Source organism: Aphelocoma coerulescens, chromosome 3 (genome assembly GCF_041296385.1).
Source record: "Aphelocoma coerulescens isolate FSJ_1873_10779 chromosome 3, UR_Acoe_1.0, whole genome shotgun sequence".
NCBI classification, from domain to species: domain Eukaryota; kingdom Metazoa; phylum Chordata; class Aves; order Passeriformes; family Corvidae; genus Aphelocoma; species Aphelocoma coerulescens.
Genome location: NC_091016.1, coordinates 67,758,695 through 67,783,284, shown reverse-complemented (window position 1 = coordinate 67,783,284; position 24,590 = coordinate 67,758,695). Strand labels below are relative to the sequence as shown.

Here is a 24,590-nt window from a genome sequence, read left to right as displayed (position 1 = left end):
ACCCAAAACACGGAAGTCCTAAATTCTCATTTACTTTCCATGATTTAAGATATATCATGTCAGATTTTAAACATTTCCACTGAGAAAAGAACACATTTTCTTTGTCACAGACTTAATGCATGCCATATCTCAGTGTAATTAAGTACAACAGGTCCTCATCTCTATAGCAGGCATTTGAGAATTGTAATGCTACAGAAAAGTTACCACAGCCAACTGAAGTTGGGAATAAAAATTTCTTCTGAGATATCGATGTATAAAGAATGGATTTTCAAATGTGCAAAATCAAAGCATCAGAGCCCTATATGATAAATGACAGAAAAACCTGAGGAACTCTAAAGCTAATGAAAATTTATTGTACATCACCATTAACCTTCAGAATGTTTGCTCCTCTTTGGAATTCTCCCTATAAATAAAATCCAAAAGTAACAGTTTGCCTGGGTTTGGTTGCTTTTTTATTCATTGAAGGCTCCCAACTTCATTTGTCCATTAACCACAAGCAGAAGTGATAAAAGTTATCTGTTAAAGCACAATAATCTGCATTCTGACACTTTGCACTAGGAAGTAACTGCTATCACAATGTCCATCTGCAACATAAAAAGACAGAAGACAAATAAGTATTTGTTCATGGAAAGAGAATTACCTATCATTGTGAACCAAAATCAAATGTTGCTGCACTCAACTGACAGAAAAGAAAAAGCTAGTGACATCGAGTCACACTGTGGTGATGTTTGTATGATTTTTTCATTTTTAACTGCAACTGGTGTAAAGCAAAATTGAAGAAGATACTTACACAGGAGAGGCAAAAAAAAAAAAATCAGAAAATGAAAAGAAACATTAACAAAATGCAAGGTAAGCACCTGCCAACTTTATTCGTGCTTTTCTTGAAACTGCCCACACTGTATTAACAGTTATGTCAAAATCCTGAACATGTGCAGTATTAATAAAAAGCATAAATCAAAAATACATGCCAGTGAAGAAATACCTGTGTCTCTATTAACATCTATTAACTGCTTCTCTATTAAGAAAGTAGTAAAGCCCAGTATCTCACATTTAAATCTAGTTTTGTAGACGTGTGCACTACTCCCAGATTATCTGGCATGTCATGAGTAAGGCTTTTTTTCAGTTTCCTGTGCCTTACTTTCAACTTTGACTCTTTACTGTGAAGCTTGCTTCTTATTAAATATTTATAAAAATAGACCTGTTCTTGGTGCTATTCTTGAGAAATTACCATAAAACAAAATGGTCAGTGCCACCACAAAGACAGCTCAACTCTAGATTCCTTGCTGCCCCAACGGCAATCAAACCAAAGAGACTCAGTTCACAGCACTTTTTATTTCCTGCAAGGACTGCACATTTACAGACATCTGACCTCCTTCTTGCTCAAGCATCACTAAAATCAAAAATCTTAATGTCATAAAGTGGTTAACAATTCCAATAACAGTGCCTGAAATGGAATAGAACCTTGCTCACTCACCAGTATCTGTTTGTTCTGTTAACACTAACACAAGCAAAAAGAAATGTAGTTTAGCCAGAAAAAAACCATGCAGAAATGAAACAAAGATGCAGAAAATGCAGATCTTTTTGACTGAGGGTACCATTTTCACATACATACTTTTTAGAAATTTGAATTTTATGAAAGATTTCTCAGAGAATCCATAAATACCAGCTACAACTCCTGAAACAAAAATCTTTGCTTATCTTGACTACAGTAAGAGCAACTTATTACAAGAGTGTGTTTCAAATTGCAATCACTGAATATCACTGATACCAGAGCAAAAGACACCTGAGAAATTCTACACATGTCAAGAACATATGCACCAGTCAAAAGGAGAAATCTATATTAAGGTTTCATTCTTTCATGTTATGGATAAAAAGACTCAAAATAGCCAATTGAAATATTAAAATAATGTCCGTCTTCATCAGCTATTATCTCCATACATTGACAAGATCACAAAATCACAGAATATCCCGAGTTGGAAGGGACCCCCAGAGATCAAGTCCAGCTCCTGGCCCTGCACAGCCCCATCCCCAAGAATCACACCATGTGCCTGAGAGCACTGTCCAAACACCTCTTGACTCTGTCAGGCTGATGCTGTCACCACTTCCCTGGGGAGCCTGTTCCAGTGTCCAGCCACCCTCTGGGTGAAAAACCTTTTTCTTATGTCTAACCTAAACCTCCCCTGACACAACTTCAGGCCATTTCCTCAGGTCCTGTCAGTGGTCACCAGAGAGATCAGTCTCTGCCCCTCTTCTTCCCCTCATGAGGAAGCTGCAGACTGTGATGAGGTCTGTCCTCAGTCTCCTCCAGGCTAAATGAACTGAGTGACTTCAGCTGCTCCTCATAAAGCTTCACCTCCAGACCCAGATCATTCTTTGGATGATCTCTAATGTTGTTGTATTGTGGGCCCCAAAACTGCCCCCAGCACTCGAGGTGAGGCTGCCCCAGTGCAGAGCAGAGTGGGACAATCCCCTTCCTTGCCCAGCTGGCGATGCTGTGCCTGATGCCCCCCAGGACACGCTTGGCCCTCCTGGCTGCCAGGGCACTGCTGGCTCATGTTCAACTTGCCATTGACCAGGACCTGCAGGTCCCTTTCCGTGGCACTGCTCTCCAGCCCTTCATTTCCCAGTCTGTATGTACAGCCAGGGTGGTCCCATCCCAGGTGCAGTATCTGACACTTTCCCTTGCTGACCTTCACTTGGTTGAGAATTGCTCAACCCTCCCATTTATACCCTCAAACGAGTCAGCAGGTCCTCCCAGTTTTCCATCATCTGTGAACTCACTCATTATCCCTTCCAGTTCTGTGTTCCAAGTAATTTATGAAGATGTTGAAGAGCACAGGCCCGAGGATAGAGCCCTGTGAAGTCCCACTAGCAATGTCTGATGTCACCCCATTCACTGTAACCCCTTTGTGCCCAACCCATGAGCCAGTTGCTCACCCATCTCACGATGTGTTTACCCAGCTGTGTGCTGGATTTATCAGGAAGGATCCTGTGAGACAGTATCAAAAGCTTTACTGAAATCCAAAAAGATTACATCAACTGGATTCCCTTGGTCAACTAGGCAGGTTACCTTGTCATAAAACAAAATCAGACAGGACTTTCCTCTCATGAAGCCATGCTGGCTGTGACCGCAGACTGTTGTCTTTCAGATGTTTTTCAATACCACCCAGAAAAATCTCCTCCATAACTTTATCAGGCACTGAAGTGAGACTGACAGGCCTGTAGTTTCTGGGGTCCTCCTTAATGCCCATCTTGAAAATCAGGACAATGCTCACCAGCTTCCAGTCAGCGGGACCTCACTGATGATGAGTAAATGCTTCACAAGCAACTCTTCTCTAAAATCTCCATAATCTCATTATAAAAAGAATAAAATAATTTTCACTATGTTTTCATAAGTCTAATTCTTAAGAAATTGTTCAAAGATTCTCTTTCAACACATATTTTAATCTCTACAGACTACAACCATTTTACACGTTCTAGTCATCTTCTGGTCTTAGTATTACCAGAAACTTATAGGGCAATGGGTTATTTTCTAAAGGAATCCTACCAACACTAAGCATACAAATCAATTATTTGACCAACAAACTACAGACATACCTCAGAAGTCACTGACAACTGTTTCTAATGGCCCATTTTTAAGCATGCAATGTAACAAATCCCCAAACCAGATAAAGCACACTTCCATGATGACACTAGAAGCTGATGAGCAGTTTCATACAGATTGTTCATCTCAAGAATCACCTAAAATCACAAACCACAATTAGCTTTTACTTTTTGGTAAAATAGTGTACGTGCATACACCACACAAAGAAGCAACTGGCTGCATAATACAGCAATATTAAAATAGAAACCCATTCCCACTGAACTGCATTGAGATAGCAATTTGGGAAGACAAATGCATGCTTAAATGAATAAATAAATCACCATTGGCTTTTTGTTTCATAACATTGTTCTCCAGTGCAGACAGATAACTTGAACTAATAATATTTCCTATTATCTAATTAGAAGCCTGGACACAATAAATTGAACATAAAATCTAAGTCTATCAGCTTTCTACATTTCAGAGAAAAAAAAAAAAGACATCTATAAAAATTCAACTCAATTAAAAATTTTTAAAAAAAAATTTAAAGAAAACCAAAACCAGCCAAAACACAACAACCCAAAAAACAGAAAAATACCCCCTTTCAGCACCTGAGGAAGTTTACCTTTACTACATGAATTGCAATGTGATGAAGTATTTGCTTGAAATATAGATCCATAATCAATACCTAATACAAAAAGATTTAAAAATTTGAGAAGTCGAGTACTTTAGATTTGAAAAAGATGTGAATGACTGTTTGTATAACCCTAACCTACAGCCCCTGTATAAAGGTAAACTACTGCCCTTGTATAATGGGACTGTAATAAACCACATTTGCTTCATAAAAAGACAAGTTGTATCCTATCTTCATACAAATCTTTTGTACAGATATTCATTTTTGCAGTAGTAGTTGTTGCTGTTTAACTTTTTGCAGAAGTGCAGATTTTGAGAAATTGCTGATTATGGAAAAATCAAAAAAAATTTTTGAATGGCACAAGTAGGGAAATAGGGCAAAACACAAGATTGCAAAGACTACCTCACTGCACCCATTAGTCACTTAGAAATAAGATTTTGAAATATTATTGTGCAGCATTTCTAGAAATTCAAACAGCTTGCTACATGTGAAACTTAAGATCTTGAGAACTGTTCATATAGATTTTGCCTTGCTTTCTCCAAAGGAATCTTCTGTGCAAAGAATGCCCATGCAAACCTAGATAAGAACTGGAGTCTGTTTCCACAATAAATACAAACATTACAGAACATTCAACTCTATCAGGTAAGTTAACAAGAAATTGTAATTAACTCAGTTCTTTAATAATATGCATTTATTTACATATATAAAGCAATATCCAGAAGTCAATTTTGTATTAAAAATAGTCAGCAGCCACTTAAAAATTATGCACAAAATAAATTTGATGTACTAAATGGCTTAGGAGTATACAGTAGTATGTCTATGCAGTTTAATATTATCTTTTTCTGTTTATATGGAAAGACAGACAAGTATTTTGCAATGTTAATATCTGAATTCCAAAACAAGTAACACAACCCATATTAAAATAGGCAGATTAAGTTTACTAGAATTCCAACATTCATTAGGCACAAACCCTTCAGTGCAAAGGCCACAGCTGTTACATAAAAATGCCACATACCCTATCATGCAGTATTCTAACACAATTAAAACTGTCCTTGATACCATAAGCCTCATTCTCAGTAAAAAAAATTAAAGGAATAATTAAGGAAACTATTAAAATACCTGTTTAATTTAAAAAGCAAATATAGTGACACAATACCTTTTGTTTAGAAAAACAAAACTAGAAAATTGTCTAGGCATGAAATTAAGTCTCTGCTGAAATTTAACTGGAATTCAGGTTTACCCACCACTTAGGCACCTTCTCCAATGTTCAGCCTGCAGGTCTGTATTAATTCAAGGCTCACTTCAGGATTCAGGATTGCAAACTGAAGAAAAATCCCTCCCCTAGTGCTTATACCCTGAACAGCATATACTGCTCCTTCATGACCACTAACACCACAGTCAAATGCCAATGAAAAACTAATTATATATGAAAATCTAGGTACCTAACAAGATCCAAAGTTGTTTCCTAAGGTAACAATCCCACAGTAAAATCCATGATTAACATACAATGCTGATGCCCTTTAGCTTGTCACTTGTTCAAACTTTAATCTGCATGAAAACTATGCCAAATCGGAGCTCCAAGTACTACACATTGCCCCCTAGTACTTTTTCCAATGGTATCCACAGGACCTATATTTAGTTGTATATCCAGTTCATGCTCTAAAATTATTACAAATTATAAGAAGTTTTATGTACATAAGGGCAGCCAGGGGAATGAGAAAACAGACCAAAACCAAAGAGAAGCCAGATAGAGAAAGTAAGAAAAGATTTAGATGGGAAAGCAAAGCTATTCAATTTTAAAAGACCCACATGTATTAGAAATCTCTATTGACATTAAGTCTGGAGTATTTGAAACACAGGAAAGCAAAACCACCTACAAATATAACAGGCATGACAATGCCAAACTTTGCACTCATGTTTTATGCCGAAAAATTAGAATTTCTCTACTAGAAAAATACACACGGTTTTGGGAAAAGTGAGCTTTAATTACAAACTCTGCTAAGGACCCTTTGGTCGGTAGGAAAAACAGACTTGGATTTTTAAGCAGGGGGAAGTTAATGCCTGGATTAACTTCAGAGAAACAGATCACTGAAAAGCATTTCATATTCTTGACACAGTAGAATTTGCTATTATGACTAATTAATAAAACAATCAGTATTACAACCAGTATCAACCAGACTTCTATGGAAAGTCTTCTCAGGAAATCAATTATGCTCCTGCTAATGAACTTATCAGATCATAGTATGTACACTAGATTGCATTATTTAATCCTTTAAAGGAACTCCAAATAGGTTAGGATACAGATGGCTAGATTAACACATCAACTGGAACATAAACACTGCAGCACTGTAATTATATAAAACTTTTATTAATTAGGTTAAGAAACATTAATTTCATTCACAAGGTCAAAGATCACACTGCTCTTAGTCCTAAATGACAACTGACAGACGAGACAACTAGACAAAAAGCAAAATATACAGACCATTAAATTTGTACCTGAGAGAACTGGAACATGTTTTCTTTTATTTTATTTAGAAACAAAATCGTAGTGCAACCGGAAGTCAGGAATAAACCTAAAGGTTTTGTCTTCTTTTTGATGTAACATGCTCAACAAAAACTAGATTAAAACTAGATGAAAGTCATATCTACTGTTTCATACTAGCTGCCAAGTTTAGCACTAATTAAGTGTATGAACAAACATTTTCTAGTTGCAGCAGTATCTCTATTGAAATTATTGCTGTTCTGAATCTAAAATACTGACAATGACACTGGAAATATATTAGAAGTCATAATGTGTACTAAAAGGGAAGTTCGAACATACATGCAGCTACTAATTTGCGTAACAGGGCACCATAATAAGTCCAGAATGTTCTGATTTGGATCTTTCATCTAAAGATTCAAAGTAACAGCAATGGGTGCAAACAGTAGAAGAGAATGCATTTCCATTTCTAAAGGAAGTTTTCTTCAAAAAAGACAAGAGGCAGACACAAATAGCACTTAGGCTTTGCCTGATTTTTTTTTTCCACTGAGCAGAGACTCTCATGCTACAGTTGTAAGAACCAATACTTCAGTACTTCTTTGTAAAACTTGAGAATAAACAATATAATCCTAGGGAAACTTCTTATGAAATACATGCAGCATGTACATACCTATAAAACTGCTGGTTTAAAATGCTGGATATCACATTTTGATAGCTAATTGCAGTCAGGAGGCACAACAATTTAATTGCTTGCTCCCCTACAAATTTGGTCCTATCAAAACCTACACATGTATTACCACAACCAGAAGTGTCGAAACCTGAGGTCCTTGAGGCTTTTAAAAACTAAAGGCATTTCTGTTGTAATAGTGTGATCAGTATAAAGATAGAAACAGAATAATGACATTGACTGGAAACATCCATTACAAGACTGGCAGGTTAATAACATACTTTTATCAGAATATCTAACCTTAAGAACATTTAATAAAACAGTTGTAATATAAACTGAGGCTCCTGCTCCCCAAACTATACGCCATATAGCAAAAGTAAATTACTTTACAAAATAATCATTCACTGTTCTTCCCAATGAACGGTATCTTGAACACATAGAGCAATATTTCAAGAAGTCTAATGGTGTTTACAGAATTTTGTACAAGCAGTAGCTATACAGTAAAGTTCAAGACTTTCCAAAAGTTAAGAATGTTAAACTGTCAGCGAAAATTATGCAAAATTAAGATATTCAGTGCAACACTTTCAAAGTTCACATACAAATTTCTGCCTATCAGCAAGAATTGTAATATGTCAATTAAAAAAATTTTTTAAAAAGTCAGTTCTGCATCATAAATAGGTCCTATATAATTTTTTTTAATATTATGCAATATCAATACTGATGCTTTTTTTTTTCCTCATTACTGTCTTGTAAAAGCTTTCCTTTGGTTAGCTTTCACAATATCATCAGGAGATGCTGATTTGAAGTCAAATGGTGTTATGGCTATTGTAGGACCAGTTTCCTTGGGTTTTACATCTTGTACTTGTCTACTGTATAGGAAAGTTTTATGTATCCCAACTGTGCGCCGCTTATATCCTTTTGGAGGATAACGGAGGCACAAGGTTAAAGCAAAAGCTGAAGGTCTTGCACGCAGTGCCTTTATCCATGAAAGGGACAAATCCTGTCTCTTAAGACCATGCCCTTTTTTGGGTTTCCTGCTTGTTTTGGCAAAACCAGAACATTTTCCTTGTTTTTCTTTTAAAAGTTTTGTTTCAGGACTTAGTATATTTGACTGTCCTACCACACTTTTCTCTGTAGATACATCTGCATTTTTTACAAGGACACTTAAATCAATGTCGGTTCCTTGGGAGGGCCTCAATTCAATTACATTGTGCGTGGCCAAGTCAGTTCTCAGCTGAGTTTTATCTATTTCAATAGTCTCTGCTATTAAATCTGAGAGTGATAAATTCTCAACCTCCTTTATTGGAGAAACTTTAGAAAGGGCTAGAGAAGACAAAGATCCTGTTAGCTCTGGCATCCCACCTGAAGTCTGGGGTTGACTTACTAGTTGTGATAATGATGAGGTTCCCAATTTCCTATCAGTGAGACTTGCTGTTGACTGGGTGTAAAGATCAGCCAAAGAGTAACAGTGGCTAGCACTGCTTTCCTGGTGCTCCTGAAGCAAGTCAGCCAATGATGTGCTTCCAGGTCTTAACACTGGCAAAGCAGCCAGATCTGAAGAGGGGCTTTCTTGTTTTCGACTATGCGCAAGTGAAGAAAAATTTTCAAGAAGTTCATTCCTTTTATTTACAGTATGACTGACTTCATTATCAAGAGCCAAGTTTCCTAAAGCACTTGTTAAACACGGAGGACTATAAAAATGTGCATTACGATTACAATCAGAAGGTTTTGAGGAAACAAGAGGAATGCTGTGTTCAGGACTCAGAGAATCACAAACCACATTCTGCATCAGCAAGGATTTCAAGTCCTGTGTTTCCTTGCATTTCAATGGGTTATTTCCTATGCTAGAGTGAACATCCTCACTCTCAGGAACCAAATTTACTGCATTAGCATTTTCTGGTAGTTGCTTCTCTGCCTGTTTATTCACAGGTTCACAAAATGATCCTTTACACAAATCCTCACTGAACACAGATGACAGAACAAGTGAAGAGGATTTCAATCCTTTCCTTTCACATGAAGGCATATCAGATTTTTCAAAATTTGTAGTTAAAGAATAAAGAGCTGAACCACTTTTGGCTGTCAGGTTTCCAAACCCAGGTCTGTTGGTGTTGTCAGCAAAATTGTCTACTGCACAAGAGAAATTGCCTGTATCAATACACATTTCTGGACAACAATGTAAGTCTCCTTACCTTACAATAGCCAATAATTTTCAGATGGAAGTCCAGTCACAATGAAATATCCCATTTTTTAAAAGTTGACAGCAGCAACAAAAAAAAAATCAAGAAACATGAAAAGGCATTTAATTACTAAGTGTTATCCAAAGGTAAGGAATGTTCAACAATTAAATTACAGGTATCTATTGAAATACGTAAAGAACTTTAAGAATTAGTAGAGAATGCCAGTAAAGACTACCAATATTTAAGTACAAATCAAAATAAGAAAGCTACTATATAGACACTACCAAAAAAGGGAGGTTTTAGGGATGGGAGATGTCAGTTCATCAAATAAACAAGAGGAGCACTAAAAATTTAAAGATGCTTTAAATTAAAGATTTAAGGACATGCATTAATTCATTTAAGTCATGTAAGTCAGAAATCAATCATGAACTGTAGATGGTCGCAGCTTGAATTTTAACTGACACTGAGATGTTATTTTGACTTCTAGCTCAAGAAAAGCTGTTTCCTTTAAATGTTTTAGAACACACATATAGTAAGTCAGTCTTCTTTCATTTTCCAAGAAATGACTATTGCTATGATACGCGTCTTCACAGTTTGTAAAGCCAAAATTAAACTGTAGATAGAAATGAATCACCTTGAATGTAAACAATTAAATATAAGTATACCTTTTGTAGTCTTTGCTAAAATCACAGCATCCTTATTCTTGGTCTTCACATTTTGCTTACTGCCTTGTGAAAGCACAAGATCCAAAGCCTTTTGTACATCAAATTTAGTATCCAGTACTGCTTGCACCATTGCTTGTTCTGGTATGGACTCTGCCAAAACTTCTCTCATTTGATCAAGGCATGAATTAAGACGGGCTGAAAGAAACATATTACTGTTATAAGCTGCCCAAAAATATGTCTTCAATGGCCTAACCACTAGCACCACACCTCTGACTAGCGAACAGAAGGGAAAAATATTACAGTAAGAGCTAAAACCTTTAGAAATTAATTTCAATCTCACTTACTGCCCTGATAAACTTTGTTCTCACACCTTGCAGAATATTTACCTATTTCAGATATTGCAATAAAGAACATCTTACTGATTACCATTTATTATTCTAGAAAGTCTCAGTACTGAAATATGTTGATGTTGTAAAATATGTATCTTCACTGCAGAGGAGAAATACAAATAATCACCTTAAAATTATCTAAAATAATTTAGTAAGTCAATGTAAAATCCCACTGAACAGCACATTTAAGTGTTTACAGAGGCTACAATTAACACCCAAAGTACAACAGCATTTTCAGGGTCCTCAGGCCTTAACAACTGAAAACTGATCAACATGCCAGGTTTCAAACTACCTGTAATCTTTACTTTTTCTAAAATTGTAATATATTTTTGGCTGATAAAATCAATTTTCTTTGGCACATATTTCTGCAACTACTATAAGCATTTACTAAGATACTTGCTGCACAAGAGACTGAAAATTCACCAGGCTGCCACGCACTGGAAGCCAAACAAACACTAAAGAGCACAAGAAAATCTTCCTGAATAGTCCAGTTGCTGCCAGTTCAGATTTTAGAAAACAGGAGCTGAAGAACAGGAAGACAACTACATCTTTTTATTTGAACACTTCCTGGAAGGTGTTTAAAGTAGTTTGCTTAAAGGAATTCAACACCACAGAATTCCAACCTCTACAAGGTTACTTATATTAGCACCCTTTACCTCTAATTCAAATAGAAAGTGAATCTTCCCCAGACATCTGCCCTGCAAAACAAGTATGGGCAGAGCCTTGCACAACGTGCTTGTTGCCATTTTACTATCTAACACTCAACAAGAACAACCTCGTGAAACTCCTTGCAGCCACACTGGCTACATCAATAATTTTGTATTAATGGCCAACACTACATACTGTATCAAACATATTAGGTCTTGTGAGACCACTGCTGTTTTCACAGTAGGAGTGGATATTTTGAGGTTTCTTTTCCCTCTTTTTTATAGTCCAAAATGTTACTTTCCTTCCAGCCCCGATAGCAGTTCTTAGCTGACTGTGTCAAAAGCATTCTGCAAAGCCAGAGGACTGCATTGTCTAGATCACCTCTACCATTATACTAGCTCATTCTTTCAAATTGCACTCTACAGCTTAATTTCCTGCTGTAAAAACATGCATATTATTACCCAATACACCATATTCAACCATATCTCTAAGCATTAGCTTAACTTCTACCAATTCACTTGACATAGAATCAAAATTCTTTCTAATTTACTGTTCAGAATTGTTCACAATTTTCTGCACCTTTTTTGAAGTATTGAATTTCAACACACTTTAGTGCGATCTTATCAACATTTAAAAATAACCCTGATTATTTCCAAAACATTAAAAACTACATTAACACTTAGAAAACAGACTTGTGACTCTTTTTCACAAAGCAAGCAATTAAGCAATCAGGCAGCAAGCTTAAAAAACAAAAGCAAGTATTTTTCCCCAACCACTCAGCTCAGAACTCAGCTTGAAACGTGGAATTCATGGCTGTAAGACTGAATGGAAACAAAAGTCTCATGAATTCAAAACAGGATAAGAAAAGATTGTACAGAATATTGGCTACTCTTTCAAGGAAATGCAAGACTTTGAAAACCTCTCAAATACTGCTGATTGCTATAATTTGGAATGCAAAACAACAAAAAAAAAATCATTCTACAAATACTCAGTTTATCATATTCAAGAGTCAAGACTTGAGTTGTCAGTACAGATGTTCTAACGTCTCCACATGAAATCTCATTATTTCTAGTAAGAAACTAAGAACATGTTTCAATGTGTGCAACCAAGTTACAAGTAGTACACAAAAGGTAGTTACAAACTTGAAGAATGGCCACTGAAGGTAGGCTCCTGAAGGGTATTGCTTTATAACAAGATTCCAAAATTCTGAACAGTGTCAGTCAAGTAAGAAACATTAATTTAAGACTATTCTACTAAATCCTTAAATCATGTATCATTCTGATAGCTGTTTTCCATAATTACCTCTATCAACTTCAGTCAACTGATGAGTGGATGTAAAACTATCAGCAGCAGCATCGGTACCTTCATAGCCATATTCTTCTTCTAATGGCTCAGCAAATGTGGCTGGTTTGTCTCTTCTGGAGTAAATAAATTGAGCTGCTGCATTAGATAAAAAAAAAAAAAGTATAAAAAAAAAAAGTCAAATGTTTTTTCCTCCTTTAAAAGCAAAACACAAGTAAAGGTAAAATAAGTTAGGATGCTGAACTGTTGCAGTGGTTTCAAGGGGGTGGTGAGACACTGCTGTATAGTTACTACTACCTGAGGACTGCACAGAGCATACAACAGCTCATGTTGGAATATATATAAATTCATCACTGTGAAACTACAGGCTCGGCAATATCCTTGTATCCATGGAATGCAGTAATTCTGCACAGTTCAGCATTAGAAAAAAGAATATACTCCAGGTTTGAAAAACAGTACTTTCTATACAAATCTATGGCCTAATGTCTTCAGAACCTTACTCAACCATTTTTGTTAAACTCAGTCTCAATTTTTAAGTTAGCACGAAATTAACACTGCTCTTACAGCATGTCACTGTCAAATTACTGGTAAGAATTTAACAGAGTTGAACACATCCTTTCTTTCATAGAATTTCATTTGAAATACAGCCCATGAGTAAAAATGCATAGTCACACAAAACCTTAAACAAGTGCATGGCATCATTCTGATTTAGCAATGTTAAGGCATATACAAATAAAACTCCTCACTGAACAAGAGCCCCAGTCATTCCATACTCTCAGAAATGTGCAAAGCATAATGTAAACAAATTGCCTTATATAATAGTCTCAGCAGCTCTGAAATCCATACTGAAAGCAGTTGTATATCCAGAAGTAGTACAGCCTTGGCAACTGTTTCTCAAATGCATACACAGCATTACATATTCAATCACCATAACTGAAGCAACTATTAAGATTGTTAAACAATCTAGATCAGATTACTTTATAATTGAAGCTTACACATGAAGAGTTCTTAGGAAAATTACTGTACGCAGGCAGGAATTAATCTTGCCATTTATCAGTCTATACTTGAGCAAAAAAGTACACATTGCACATTTTCATCACTAAAATCGAGAGCATGAGAGAGGACCAGAGTTTTAAAGAACAAATTATCTCAAGTTCCTGTGGCCAGAGGTCACACACTACATCACTGTCACAGTGGACCTGGATCCAGACCAGCTACCTGCAGTAGCACAGCTTTGCATCAACACTAGCTGTACTATTTCCAGGGCCTACTCAGCTCTAGAAACACTGCCACCAAATCTGGGGAAACCCTAAACTGATAATCTTGTCAGAGACTTGACTGGAGAACACAACTTAAATGTTCTACAGCCAGGCTGAATTCAGCTGAGCTGAGTGACTACAATTATGCCTTACCTGAGCACACAGCCATCACTATTTTAAACCTACTTTGCAACATTACAAATGCTGGAAGGCTGATTAGCTCCACATGATCTTGCACGAGAGGACCAGCACTGCAACCCACAATAAGACTCCCTACCCCATATTTACTCGAAGTTGCATAGAACAACTACCAGGTGCACAATAACAACTGCTAAGCCCAGGTAGATCCTACTAACCATATGAAAAGATACCAAATGTTTCAAGATTATCAACACATTCCCACAGACCAGATTTTTACATTACCAAGTACATTCCAACCATCTAAGACAATATACATACAGGATGCAAAATGTGACCAGCAGTCTAATAGGACTTTCAGAAGTATAATGCCTAACACTACATAACTGACTGTAATAGGAGTAAGGCCACTAGGCAGTTTCGAAAAGTGGCACTAGCTTTTAAATATTGTTTTAATTTAGAAATAAATATCAGAGCAGGTATCAATGAACAATACTTGAATGTAATTATCTGAACCAACCTGTTGAAGGAGAAATGCAATAATCATCTTCTACTGATTGGCCATACACATCATCATCTTCAAAGTCTATGAAGCAAAAACAGCAAAATTAATCTGCACAATTTCTAAATAATAATTCAAAGCATAGGTTTTGCATAAGGTTTTATGAAATTATTCATTTCCTGTATTCCAGAAGTGCAGTTAAGTTCTGTTTATTTACCTAGATAAGAAGTAACCTTCTACATTACAGTAATAAAATTTTATTATAATAATATGTTTTAACATTTAATTCTCTATTTATTAGGCTGAAAATTTTCGAGCTACCATACTTCACACCTCCTCCTTCAGCATCTCCTTTGCCCTCACAGACCAAATCCAGTTCCAAAAATGGCACTTCTCTTGATATTTTTACTTGACCTCTCAGTCTTAACCCCAGACAGACAGTTCAACTGCGATTTCTACTCCAACAACTCAGGATCAGCATTTCTACTCCATTCCTACGCACTTCTCACCTTTCTTCTCCGTTTTGTCCTCACACCCATCCACCTTTCAAATGAAGTTCAGCAAGGCAAAAATCCCAATTCACAATTCTCTTTGAACATGCAAAATTGTTTCAGGCAAAAAGCAAGTATCTCATACTTAAAAATATTACTTAAAAAATATGGTTACTTAAAAATATTCTTTCCTCATAAAAAAAGGCACCAAGAAATACAAAGAGTAAGTTATGCACCTTTCCCTCCAAAATCTAATCCTAGTATTATGTCAATCTTTTAAAAAAGTGTAATTTTCACTAAGTAATAAGGAAACACCTGAAAAAAGTAACAAACTATTATTAAAGACACTACTGCACTTGGCAATTTCACAAGTAACATCTATTGTTTACTGTTTTAGAAGATTTACAGACCACAACATGCACTGACCATAAAAATAAGTATTTAAAAATCACATAAATTACAGAGAACAGAGTAGAAGCTACTGAAGCAGTCCAGCTGTATTGCCAACATATCTGCAGATGGAATATCACATTGGTTATATTCACAACATCTCAGAAAGGAGGGGGAGAAAATGGAACATGGTCAAATGAAGACCAGAAGATCTAAGGCCTCAGAAGTCTTCCTAAGAAAGGAGATCAAAAAATACTGTAAATATTTAGTTTAGAAATGCAACATATTTGGACATTACAGAGTCACGAGCAGCATAAAAAGAATATATAACATTTAAAAGAGAAGAAAAGAAGACACAAAGTCGACTTCATTTGGGCCATAAATGATTCTGTGTGACTACAGTGGTAGTATATAGTACAAGGGTCAAGACCTGACATGTAACCTCACAGTCAGGCTTCCAATAGCAATAGCAACTTAATGGCTACAGCAAATTACTATGTATCTCAAAAAACTCATTAAAAGAGAGTCGGATGAGTGTATGAACACTGAAATTAACTCTGTGGATTGCGCACTTAACTTTATGAATGCCAGAGACTCAGCTGAAATACTTTCAACAAATCTGTGATGAAAATTGGTCTCTAGAGGATGAAAAATCAAGCAGTAAAATTCCCAATCTAGTCCAATATTTTGCCTACATTAGGCAAATTTACACTAGCAGAAACTGCAAGGTGGGAACACACAGCACAGCTCACATGAATTTACAACTTCCAAGAAATTCCAAGATCACAGTGCAAAACCCAATTTGTGGTACTATCATACATATAAACCGTGTAGTCTGGTCACTCAGCAGAAGCCCAGAGGCAGGCTGAAGCATTTCTTGCATTTTTTTTAATAATCGGACAAAGTGAAGCAACAAAATCGCTACTCTTACCAAAGGGTTCTTTAAAATACCGGTATCAACTGAAGTGTGTCCATTTCTCCACGGCCCAAGCCAACAAAAATAAAGACTTTGAGTGGAAAAAAACCCCTCTGATTTACAGTTTGGCTAAGTTAATGGGGCCAGGGCACAAAGAAAGTGCAGGTACAAGCCAAGTTCTTACAGAAGAACTTGTTCATTCCACGCATGCTTAAGTAAAATGAGACAGCTGCTTGAAAAAGGTTATTCCCTAAACGCACAACTCCATCTTTAAGAATTACATTTCTTCCTCAGGTAACAGCTGGTGACTCCTATCTATTAACATCAGCAATACTTTGCTAGAGTTTGGCAGTAAATATCAATTTTCAAGTTTTACAAGACTAAACATGGACGGCTTCAACTGTACTGAGGCTTTCTTCAAGCCAATGCCGCTGTTGAAAAGCAGAGTCAACTTGGGCAGCTCAAGGCAACGCAGGTAGAATCCAGCTGTGGCTTGGACCGAGTACCAAGGGCACGCTCTCCCCGTGTGGAAACTCCCGGGAGGCCCCGGCAGCAGCAGGAGATCCTGGATGGCAGAGCGGCCACGTGTGCCGGACCCTCCACTCGGGCGTGAAACGGGCCGGGAACGGGGCGGGGAGAGGCCTCGCCCGGAGCCCCGTCCAACCCCCGCCGAGGGGAGGTGAGGGGGCGGCTTCTCCCCTCCCACCGCCCCTGACAGCCCCCCGGGCCCTCCCCTACCGCGGTGCCGGCCCCGCTACACCCTGCTGCCCGCGGCCACCGGGACGGGAGGCCCGGCCGGTAGAAGGGGCGCGGGCCGGGGGCAGTGTGGAGGGGCCGGCAGTTGGGCGGGCTCCGCAGCTCTGCCACCAGCACCTGCTCGCCATAACCGCTACCTTCGTCGTAGTTATATCCTCGGACGTTCCTGTGCCGGGACATGACGATGGCGGCGGCGGTCTCTCTCTCGCTCGCCCGCCCGCGGTGGCGCTGGCGCGGCCGGCCTAGGTCGCCATGTTGAAGTCCGGCGGCGCCTGGCGGAATCGCCTCTTGCGCAGGCGCGCGGGGCACCGCTTCCGCCCTCGAGCGCTGCTGGGCATGCGCACGGCGAGTCCCTCCCGGCTCGCTCGCGTCCTCCGGCCGGCGGCGCGCGCCCAGCCGGGGGCCGCTCGCTGAGGCGCTCGCGCTCCGCCTACGCGCCGGGCCCGGCTGAGGCAGGGCGGGAAGCCCCGGCCTCGGTGGTGGAACGCTTAAAGTGGCGACTGGAGGTGGCACTTGGTGCTGAGGTGCAGATGTCGTGGTGGAGCCCAGCTCAAGTTTGGGCTCGATGATCTTGGAGACATCTTCCAACCTGAATAAATGTTGCTGCGATTCTATGGGGTCTAGTAGTTTAGAGTCTGCATGTGGTATTTGTCTGTGTAGTAATGTGAGTTACAAGGGAAAACTAGGTATGAGCTGCCCATTTTCTGTCAATGATGGGTTTAATTCAAGCCAGAAATGGGAAGTGTTAAATGCACAGATGTAAGGTAGTGTTTTAAAGCTCATTCAAAAACAGCTGCATCGATGAAAAGGGAGCACTGTGGATTGGCCTAAGTTCACCAAGGGCATAGTCATTTAAACACATCTGAAACAAAGTCTATGATTTGTGCACCACCACACGAAGAGAGTTTGAAAGGCTTTGAAATTAAGTACAAGGCCTTTTTCAATTCTGGATCAATTGACCTGGCTTGTTGGTGACGAGTAGCCATTACAATCCAGTGACTGACTAGTGGCCAGGATTAGATGAACTGCTGTAGGTAAATATGATTTGTAATAATTAGCATTGTTGTTGGCAGTGTTAAGAAGCAAAATGTCAAACCATTAGGCTCCATGGAGCCTTGATCTGACTTAATTGGCACATTACTGTGACACCATCTAATACCAAGTTTCAGCCTGCAGGAGCAGTTGCACTGTCAAGGATTCAGGTAACCAAGGAATGTCCCTACAGCTACTCCTCATGCTGGGGCAGAGAGAGAAGGACAAGCAGACAAGACCTTAAGCTCTGGTGGGAAAGGGAGTTGGGATAGAGATCCCAGTTCATGAGCTCCAGCTCTGACAGAATCTGCTTCTGTATCTGCCCCAGTTGTTCCCCAGATACTTGCACTCATCTATGGGCTTGGGAGCTGCTAGGCCAGTGATCCTATTAATATTTCTGAAGTCAGGTGCCTTCATCTTTGAGAACTTTAATAATTTATTTACCATCTTTTCATCCAGTGTTGACAATATGAGAAATTGAGCCCCCTTCAGCCACCTGCATGCTCCAGGTGTCCTCTGATACCCCAGCACACCGCCAAACATCCCTACAACACACATGCCCTTCTGTAACTGCCACCTAACTATTGTCTTGTCCTTGCCCACATGCCAAAAGTGTCACTATCTACCGCTCCACATCCTTCCTGGTCACCGCCAGAGGCAGGGACTATTAACCATAAGCCAAAGTTTGTGTTCATATACAAATTGTATGCAAAGGTGCAGATTGTTTCATTACCTTATTTGCATATTTCTAACTAATTTCTACAGAGAAGCACATGCAGCTCACAGGCTTAGGTTCTACACAGTGGCTTTCGTATGGTGCTAGGATTACAACAGAACTGGAAACAAAGATTTCTAGTTAATACTGGTGTCCTGTTGACCTTTAGTGTCCCAAAAGTTCTCTGCAGCAGAGGTTTGACAGTGCTAATCCTTATCTATCCCAATCTCTTGACATGAGTAGAAGATACAAAAGTGAAGACTTGCTATCATCCATTATTGCTATGGCCAGGGAAGCACACTTCTAAATTCAAAACCTGATTCCAGCATCTGCTCTCTGAGCCTTCAGTGAAGTAACCCAAGACACTGTATCACTACAACTATAGGGCATCCTCCCAGTCTGCCTCCAACAGCTTTACTTTGGAAAAGACACACTTTCCCGCCTCCAAAATTACTTAGATCCCATTCCTCAAATGTTAAAAACTCCAGTAAATATTAATCATGTAAATTTACCTTTTTTTTTCTTTCAGGTAGTGACAGTTCTCATTTCTCACACCTGACCATTCTGTTGCAAAGATATTTCTTTTATTCTTCTTATTGACGCTTGTTACATAAACCACCAGCTGCTTATCAAATAATAAATTTTTCATGTTTGAACTTTTTGTATTGCCTCTCTTAATTTTCAGTGACTGTGACTTTCACAGATATGATGCTCATTTCATTTGTTTGACAGTCAAATGTAACATTGTTTTCAAGACTTCAAAATTAGTTCAAAATAAATAACAGTTGTGAAAATACAAAGATGAATATAAAGGTATGCCAAATGGAGGACATGATATACTATGTAGTCTTTCCATGGCATTAACAGTGAACTTGAAAGGTTGCTATTTTTCTTCATTTGAAGTGTAATAGGTTATATCATACGAGACCTGAGGAAAAGAACCCAAAGACAACAATTTTTTACAGGAGCACAGTTATTTCATGTTATGGTAGTCTCTTCAGAGGGTCATAAATACACTGTGATCATTCCTTGCCTTTTCTTCATTCTGAGACCTATGTAAATATTTTAGGGAAAGGTGTTCAAGAAATAATAAGCTTTAGTTCTCAAGCCCTAGCTTTACCTCAGTTCGTGCTACTTGTATGTGAATGGAAGGTTCATGAAAACTCTTCATCTGACAGCAAAGCAATCTGTAACTAAGCATTATTCCCTCAGCAGCAATTAGAGCACCATCAGAGAACCTCACCAGTCTGGCTCCAGCAGCTCTGACTGAGGAATGACTAACTAGGCAACTTCCGGCATTCACTTCCTTCCTGCCCACTGAGATCATATATTACTTTAAGGTGTGTGCCTTAAGACATGAACCAAGATCACTGGTCTCAATTCAAGTGGCAGCATTTCTGGTAATCTTCTTTTTTTCAGCAATCTCCTGGGCACTCCCAGCCCCAGCACTACGATTATTTTTTGTAATTGTAAGAATCAGTTAATAAAATATTTAATAATTTCATTTTGGATAAGTGGAAAGTCTTTCAAATGATGTTATTTCTTCTTAAAGTGAAATTGCCAAGCTTTTTCGTAGTTTAATAGCCTTAGTTACAAAATATTCAGTCTACTTCAATATTGTATTGTCCTTTTAAACCAAAGTGAAGCAGGGCCTGGTTTGGGAAAAAACCAGCATCATTCCAGATGTTTTACCACACTACCAGGTGTGGGTATTAAGTTCTAAAATATAGGTATTATTAATGTCACTAAACACATTTCCAGCTGGTAAATGACCTGACTAGCTCAAAAGAACTGCAGCCATACATGTCTGTTTTTGTCTAAAATGATGCCATGTAGTCAGATGCTGATTTAAAAGTTAGAAAACAAAGAGTATTAATAAATTATCATTTTGTACATATGGTAAATAGCAAGTGTCTCCAATTTTCCCCAGTATGAATGAGCTTGTTAAATATATTTATTATTTCTTTGGGAATGGGTCAGTGCAGAACAACAAGTTTCACATGTGAGTGATTTATGTTAAGTCAAAACCTTGTGCAGTTTCAACAGGATTTATTAACAGCTAAATTAGATGGCAGCTGATGGCAAATGGTGATGCAATGGCAATTCAATCTGGAAAAGTAACCTATTTGTATAGTTTAACATAGAATCTTTAAGACTGGAAAAGACCTTTAAGATTATTGAGTCCCATCCAGCCATAAACCTAACGCTGTCAAGTCCACCACATTTGTGTTCCTGACAAGTATGTAAACTTCCTTTTACAATGAGGAATAAAATATTTCAGTGACTTTAGCTGCGTCTATACTTTCTGAAACACTTTGGTTTCAATCCCAAATTCCCTTGTCACCCTGCTGCCTCCCTGCTTGCTCTCAGACTCCTTCCCATCTGTAGTGACCCAAATATTGGCCCAGAAAGGGAAGGTCAGTCTCTGCAAAGAGGGGAACTGCCTTGAACTACACAGCTGGAAGAGAAGGAGTTCAAATTCAAGCATGGTTGCCAAGAGCATGGTAGCTAAAGCCACTGTGAAGCACTCACTGAAAACCTATTATCTATTGGTTTTACCCCTGAATAAAAATAGTATTTTATTACAACAGAGTGGCATTCACTTCTAGTTGGTCTATGAAGTTTATTGTTGGTACAGAGAGAGATAAGTGATGAGAATCATCAGAGGTATGGGAAATTTCTTATATGAAGAAAGATTAAAAGGATCAAGAGTTTGTCTTACAGAGAAGATGTATAAAATGGAACATGACCGAAGTTTATACGAGAAATGGCTCAGAAATAACAATTGGGCTTTTTTTTCTCATAGTGAAAGCTTTTGTCAATTTCCCTGAAACTGAAAGAAGGCAAATTTTAACCTGATAAAAGTAGACAATTTTCATTCAGCACAGAATTAGACTATAAAGTTCATGGGCAAAAAAATTATCATGGCCAAAAAAAATTAGCAAGATTCAAACAGTTTAGATCCTTGTGTAGATGATAAGAATACTTAAACATGATCACAGTAAATATTTAAAGCCTATATAAAATTCTACAAGGCATAAAATTCTTCATGTTATAGATTCCATCTACTTTTCTTGTTACAGGTGACTGACAGGATAAATTAAGGGAGCTGCAGACCTAAGGAAGAGGCAAAACAGAAGGCTGTCATTATGACTCGGTTGAATATGATGCGTGTGTCTACACTAAAGCAATTTATAATGACACATATATATATTTACTGTGCATATAGGCAGCATTCTGTTGTGTGTGATTATATATATTGATTTATCAACCGCTTTTAAAAGTTTGTCATAGATCCTGGTTACTACCATAAACTGTGTCTTCATCAATATATCTGTGATAATTGGACATAGAGCTGCAATCAGTAACAACAGTGAGGCCTTTTTCTATTGCATCTGTAGAAAAAAAAACAAACAGAACTTAGATCCTGGAAAATGTCTTTTGAGAAACATCACACAGGTATCCATTGTAGCAAATCAAAGTAGGGTGAATATAGTTTGAAAAGTCCCTCACTATTCTGTATAGAATAATTCATGACACAAATCTGACTGGGACACTCCACTACTGATCTCCTCATAGAGACCTTAAATAAAAAACAAATGCTGACACATGTATACTTCTGGGAGGCACAATAATACTTAGCTTGTTGGGAAGACAGCTTGTGAAATTCTAAGAATTATGTTAGAATTACTCTGATTTTGTTTTCTGTGTTCTGCACTTTTACGGTTTTGGGACCTGCCTTTGACAAACACAGCTATACATGTTGGGCCACTGAGTCAGGGAAACCCTCTGTACTTGCCTCTCTCAGAAATCCACTACGTCCATGGTTATCCTGAGTCACATTTCTTCACACATGAGACTCAGAACTGAATCTGTAAAACTGGGATACATCAGGCTGAAAAGATTTATATGGTGTTATTAAGTGTGTCAGGTAGCAACATATGATGAATAAGAAATGCGGCTTCCTTCAGACTGATACTATACATCAGTCTTTGACTAAAGTCCTTGTTTCGTCTCCCCCCAAAAATTTCACTTTCAAACGATGATTCTTCAAGAAATTATGAAGTCCCTCTTTATCTCTCAACCAATTCTCATGTACTGCACACTGAAGAATCCCATAGCAGGTATTGCTAATTCATCATGCAATCACAGGATATAATGCACTTCAGATGCCCTTTCATTTTGCATTTCTTGCTTTGTCATCTCCTTATATTTGGTGTATCCTAGAGTCAAATGCAGTGCTACAGCACAAAGCCGTGACACTAGCAGGGAATGGAAATCTTGCAAAATAATATCCTTTTAGTTCAGTTTTTTTCTCTTTATCTGATAACCAGAAGCTACTTAACAAGATGCTCATTTACTATCTAGTTTGCTTCACATGTTTAAAGTATAAAATTCTATCATTTGCTATTAGAACAACGTCCTATCTTCCATGAGCTAATCTTTTATGGCAGATGCACTGTCTTAAATGTAGAAATCTATTAGAAAACCGATCTGATAAAAATTTATGCCTGCAAAATGATGATTCACTTATATCAATGTACTTGTCACTCAGACCGTAAAAAAATACATATAATACCACAGAATTGGGTGGGTGCTTAAAATATGCAAGACCTCGATAATAGGAGAACATTAGCCACAAAGTGTAAAGGAGAAACACCAATTAAAAAATAAAATTACCAGTCCAAAGTTTCCAAGTTCATACACCATATATTACTGACAGGAGCATGCAAGCTTTTGGTCTTAGGGTGCTGCAGCAGCTACTTCGTGGATGACAGCATGATTTCAGTTTAACTTGAGATAACTTACTCATCTCCCCAATTTTCATATCTGCGCTTCACAAAAGCAAACATGGCTTAGGCCTTATGAATCAATATTTTAATACTGGTGTCCAAAGCTGAACTGATGTGGATGTTCTAATTGAACATCATACTACCTCCAAAATATCCCATCTGAAAAGAACATTGTCTCAGTTTCTGAGCTATCTCTTAGGACAGGTTAACTACATAAAATTTTGCTTAATGTGCTTAGAATGATAATTGTTTTATGTGATTTTGTTGCTGATTGCAGATGTGGCAAGCTTTCATCTTTGTACTGAAGTCCACGTGTGTTTTATATTTGTATCCGTGGAATGAATTCCCTAAAAGACACAACAGCATTGCAGTGTAAGACAAATGCAGTTATCATTTAAGTAAATTTTTTTTCCAAATCATGCATGGACACAATGGTTTGTTCTGTCTCTCTGCTATGGATAAAATATTTTCCCACAATACTTCTAACTGGTACCTTGCACCAATCATTCCTGCAGACAAAACCTGTCTAACCCCAGAGACTAACACCTCTGACTTACAGCATTAACTACATCATCTTTAAATGGAGGGAATCCTTGCAGCAATGAAGTCTCTCTTTGCCCTGCACTCATGGAAATAAAGAATTAACTTAATTTTCCTTCTACATTAGTAAATTTTGTAGGAGGTTTTGAGGGGAAGGGGTTTGCAAACTTTTATAGAAGCAAAGTTTATGAAAAAAACCTATTTTCATATATTTAATCATCATAAAATTCGGTGGAAAGATGCAAGAGAGGGACTCAAATTAGTGCTCTCTCAGATGGAAAAACATGTAAAAGTGAATGTTACATGCTCTGCATATATGCAGAGTTTCACATTAGTCATAGTGTGGGCCCAGTGATAGGTCACACAGATACAGAGACAATTCTGGTTACAGCTGTGAAGAGTAGTTAGGGAACAACAGATACAGTGCAAGGAATCTGTGTTTCATCCCTTCACTGCTTGTGGAATAGCTTGTTTTATTTGACATAAACTATTCCTGTAGCCTGAAGTATTTAATAGA

General features: G+C 37.9%; 1 protein-coding gene across 3 annotated transcripts in view; it reads right to left on the bottom strand.

The window, feature by feature from the left end:
- Positions 1–17,284, bottom strand: part of HBS1L (HBS1 like translational GTPase) — a 59,657-nt gene extending 42,373 nt beyond the window's left edge. For 2 of the 3 annotated variants that reach the window (XM_069010720.1, XM_069010721.1), the window contains exons 1-4: positions 17,131–17,284; positions 14,459–14,524; positions 12,542–12,679; positions 10,203–10,397 (exon numbers count right to left, since the gene is read on the bottom strand). In XM_069010720.1, the coding sequence (XP_068866821.1) occupies positions 10,203–10,397; positions 12,542–12,679; positions 14,459–14,524; positions 17,131–17,173 (442 nt within the window). In that variant the 5' untranslated portion in view covers positions 17,174–17,284. Of the gene's footprint in view, positions 1–9,549; positions 9,664–10,202; positions 10,398–12,541; positions 12,680–14,458; positions 14,525–17,130 lie in introns of those variants that run through there. The other variant, XM_069010723.1, reaches the window with a different exon arrangement.
- Positions 17,285–24,590: the final 7,306 nt, after the last annotated feature.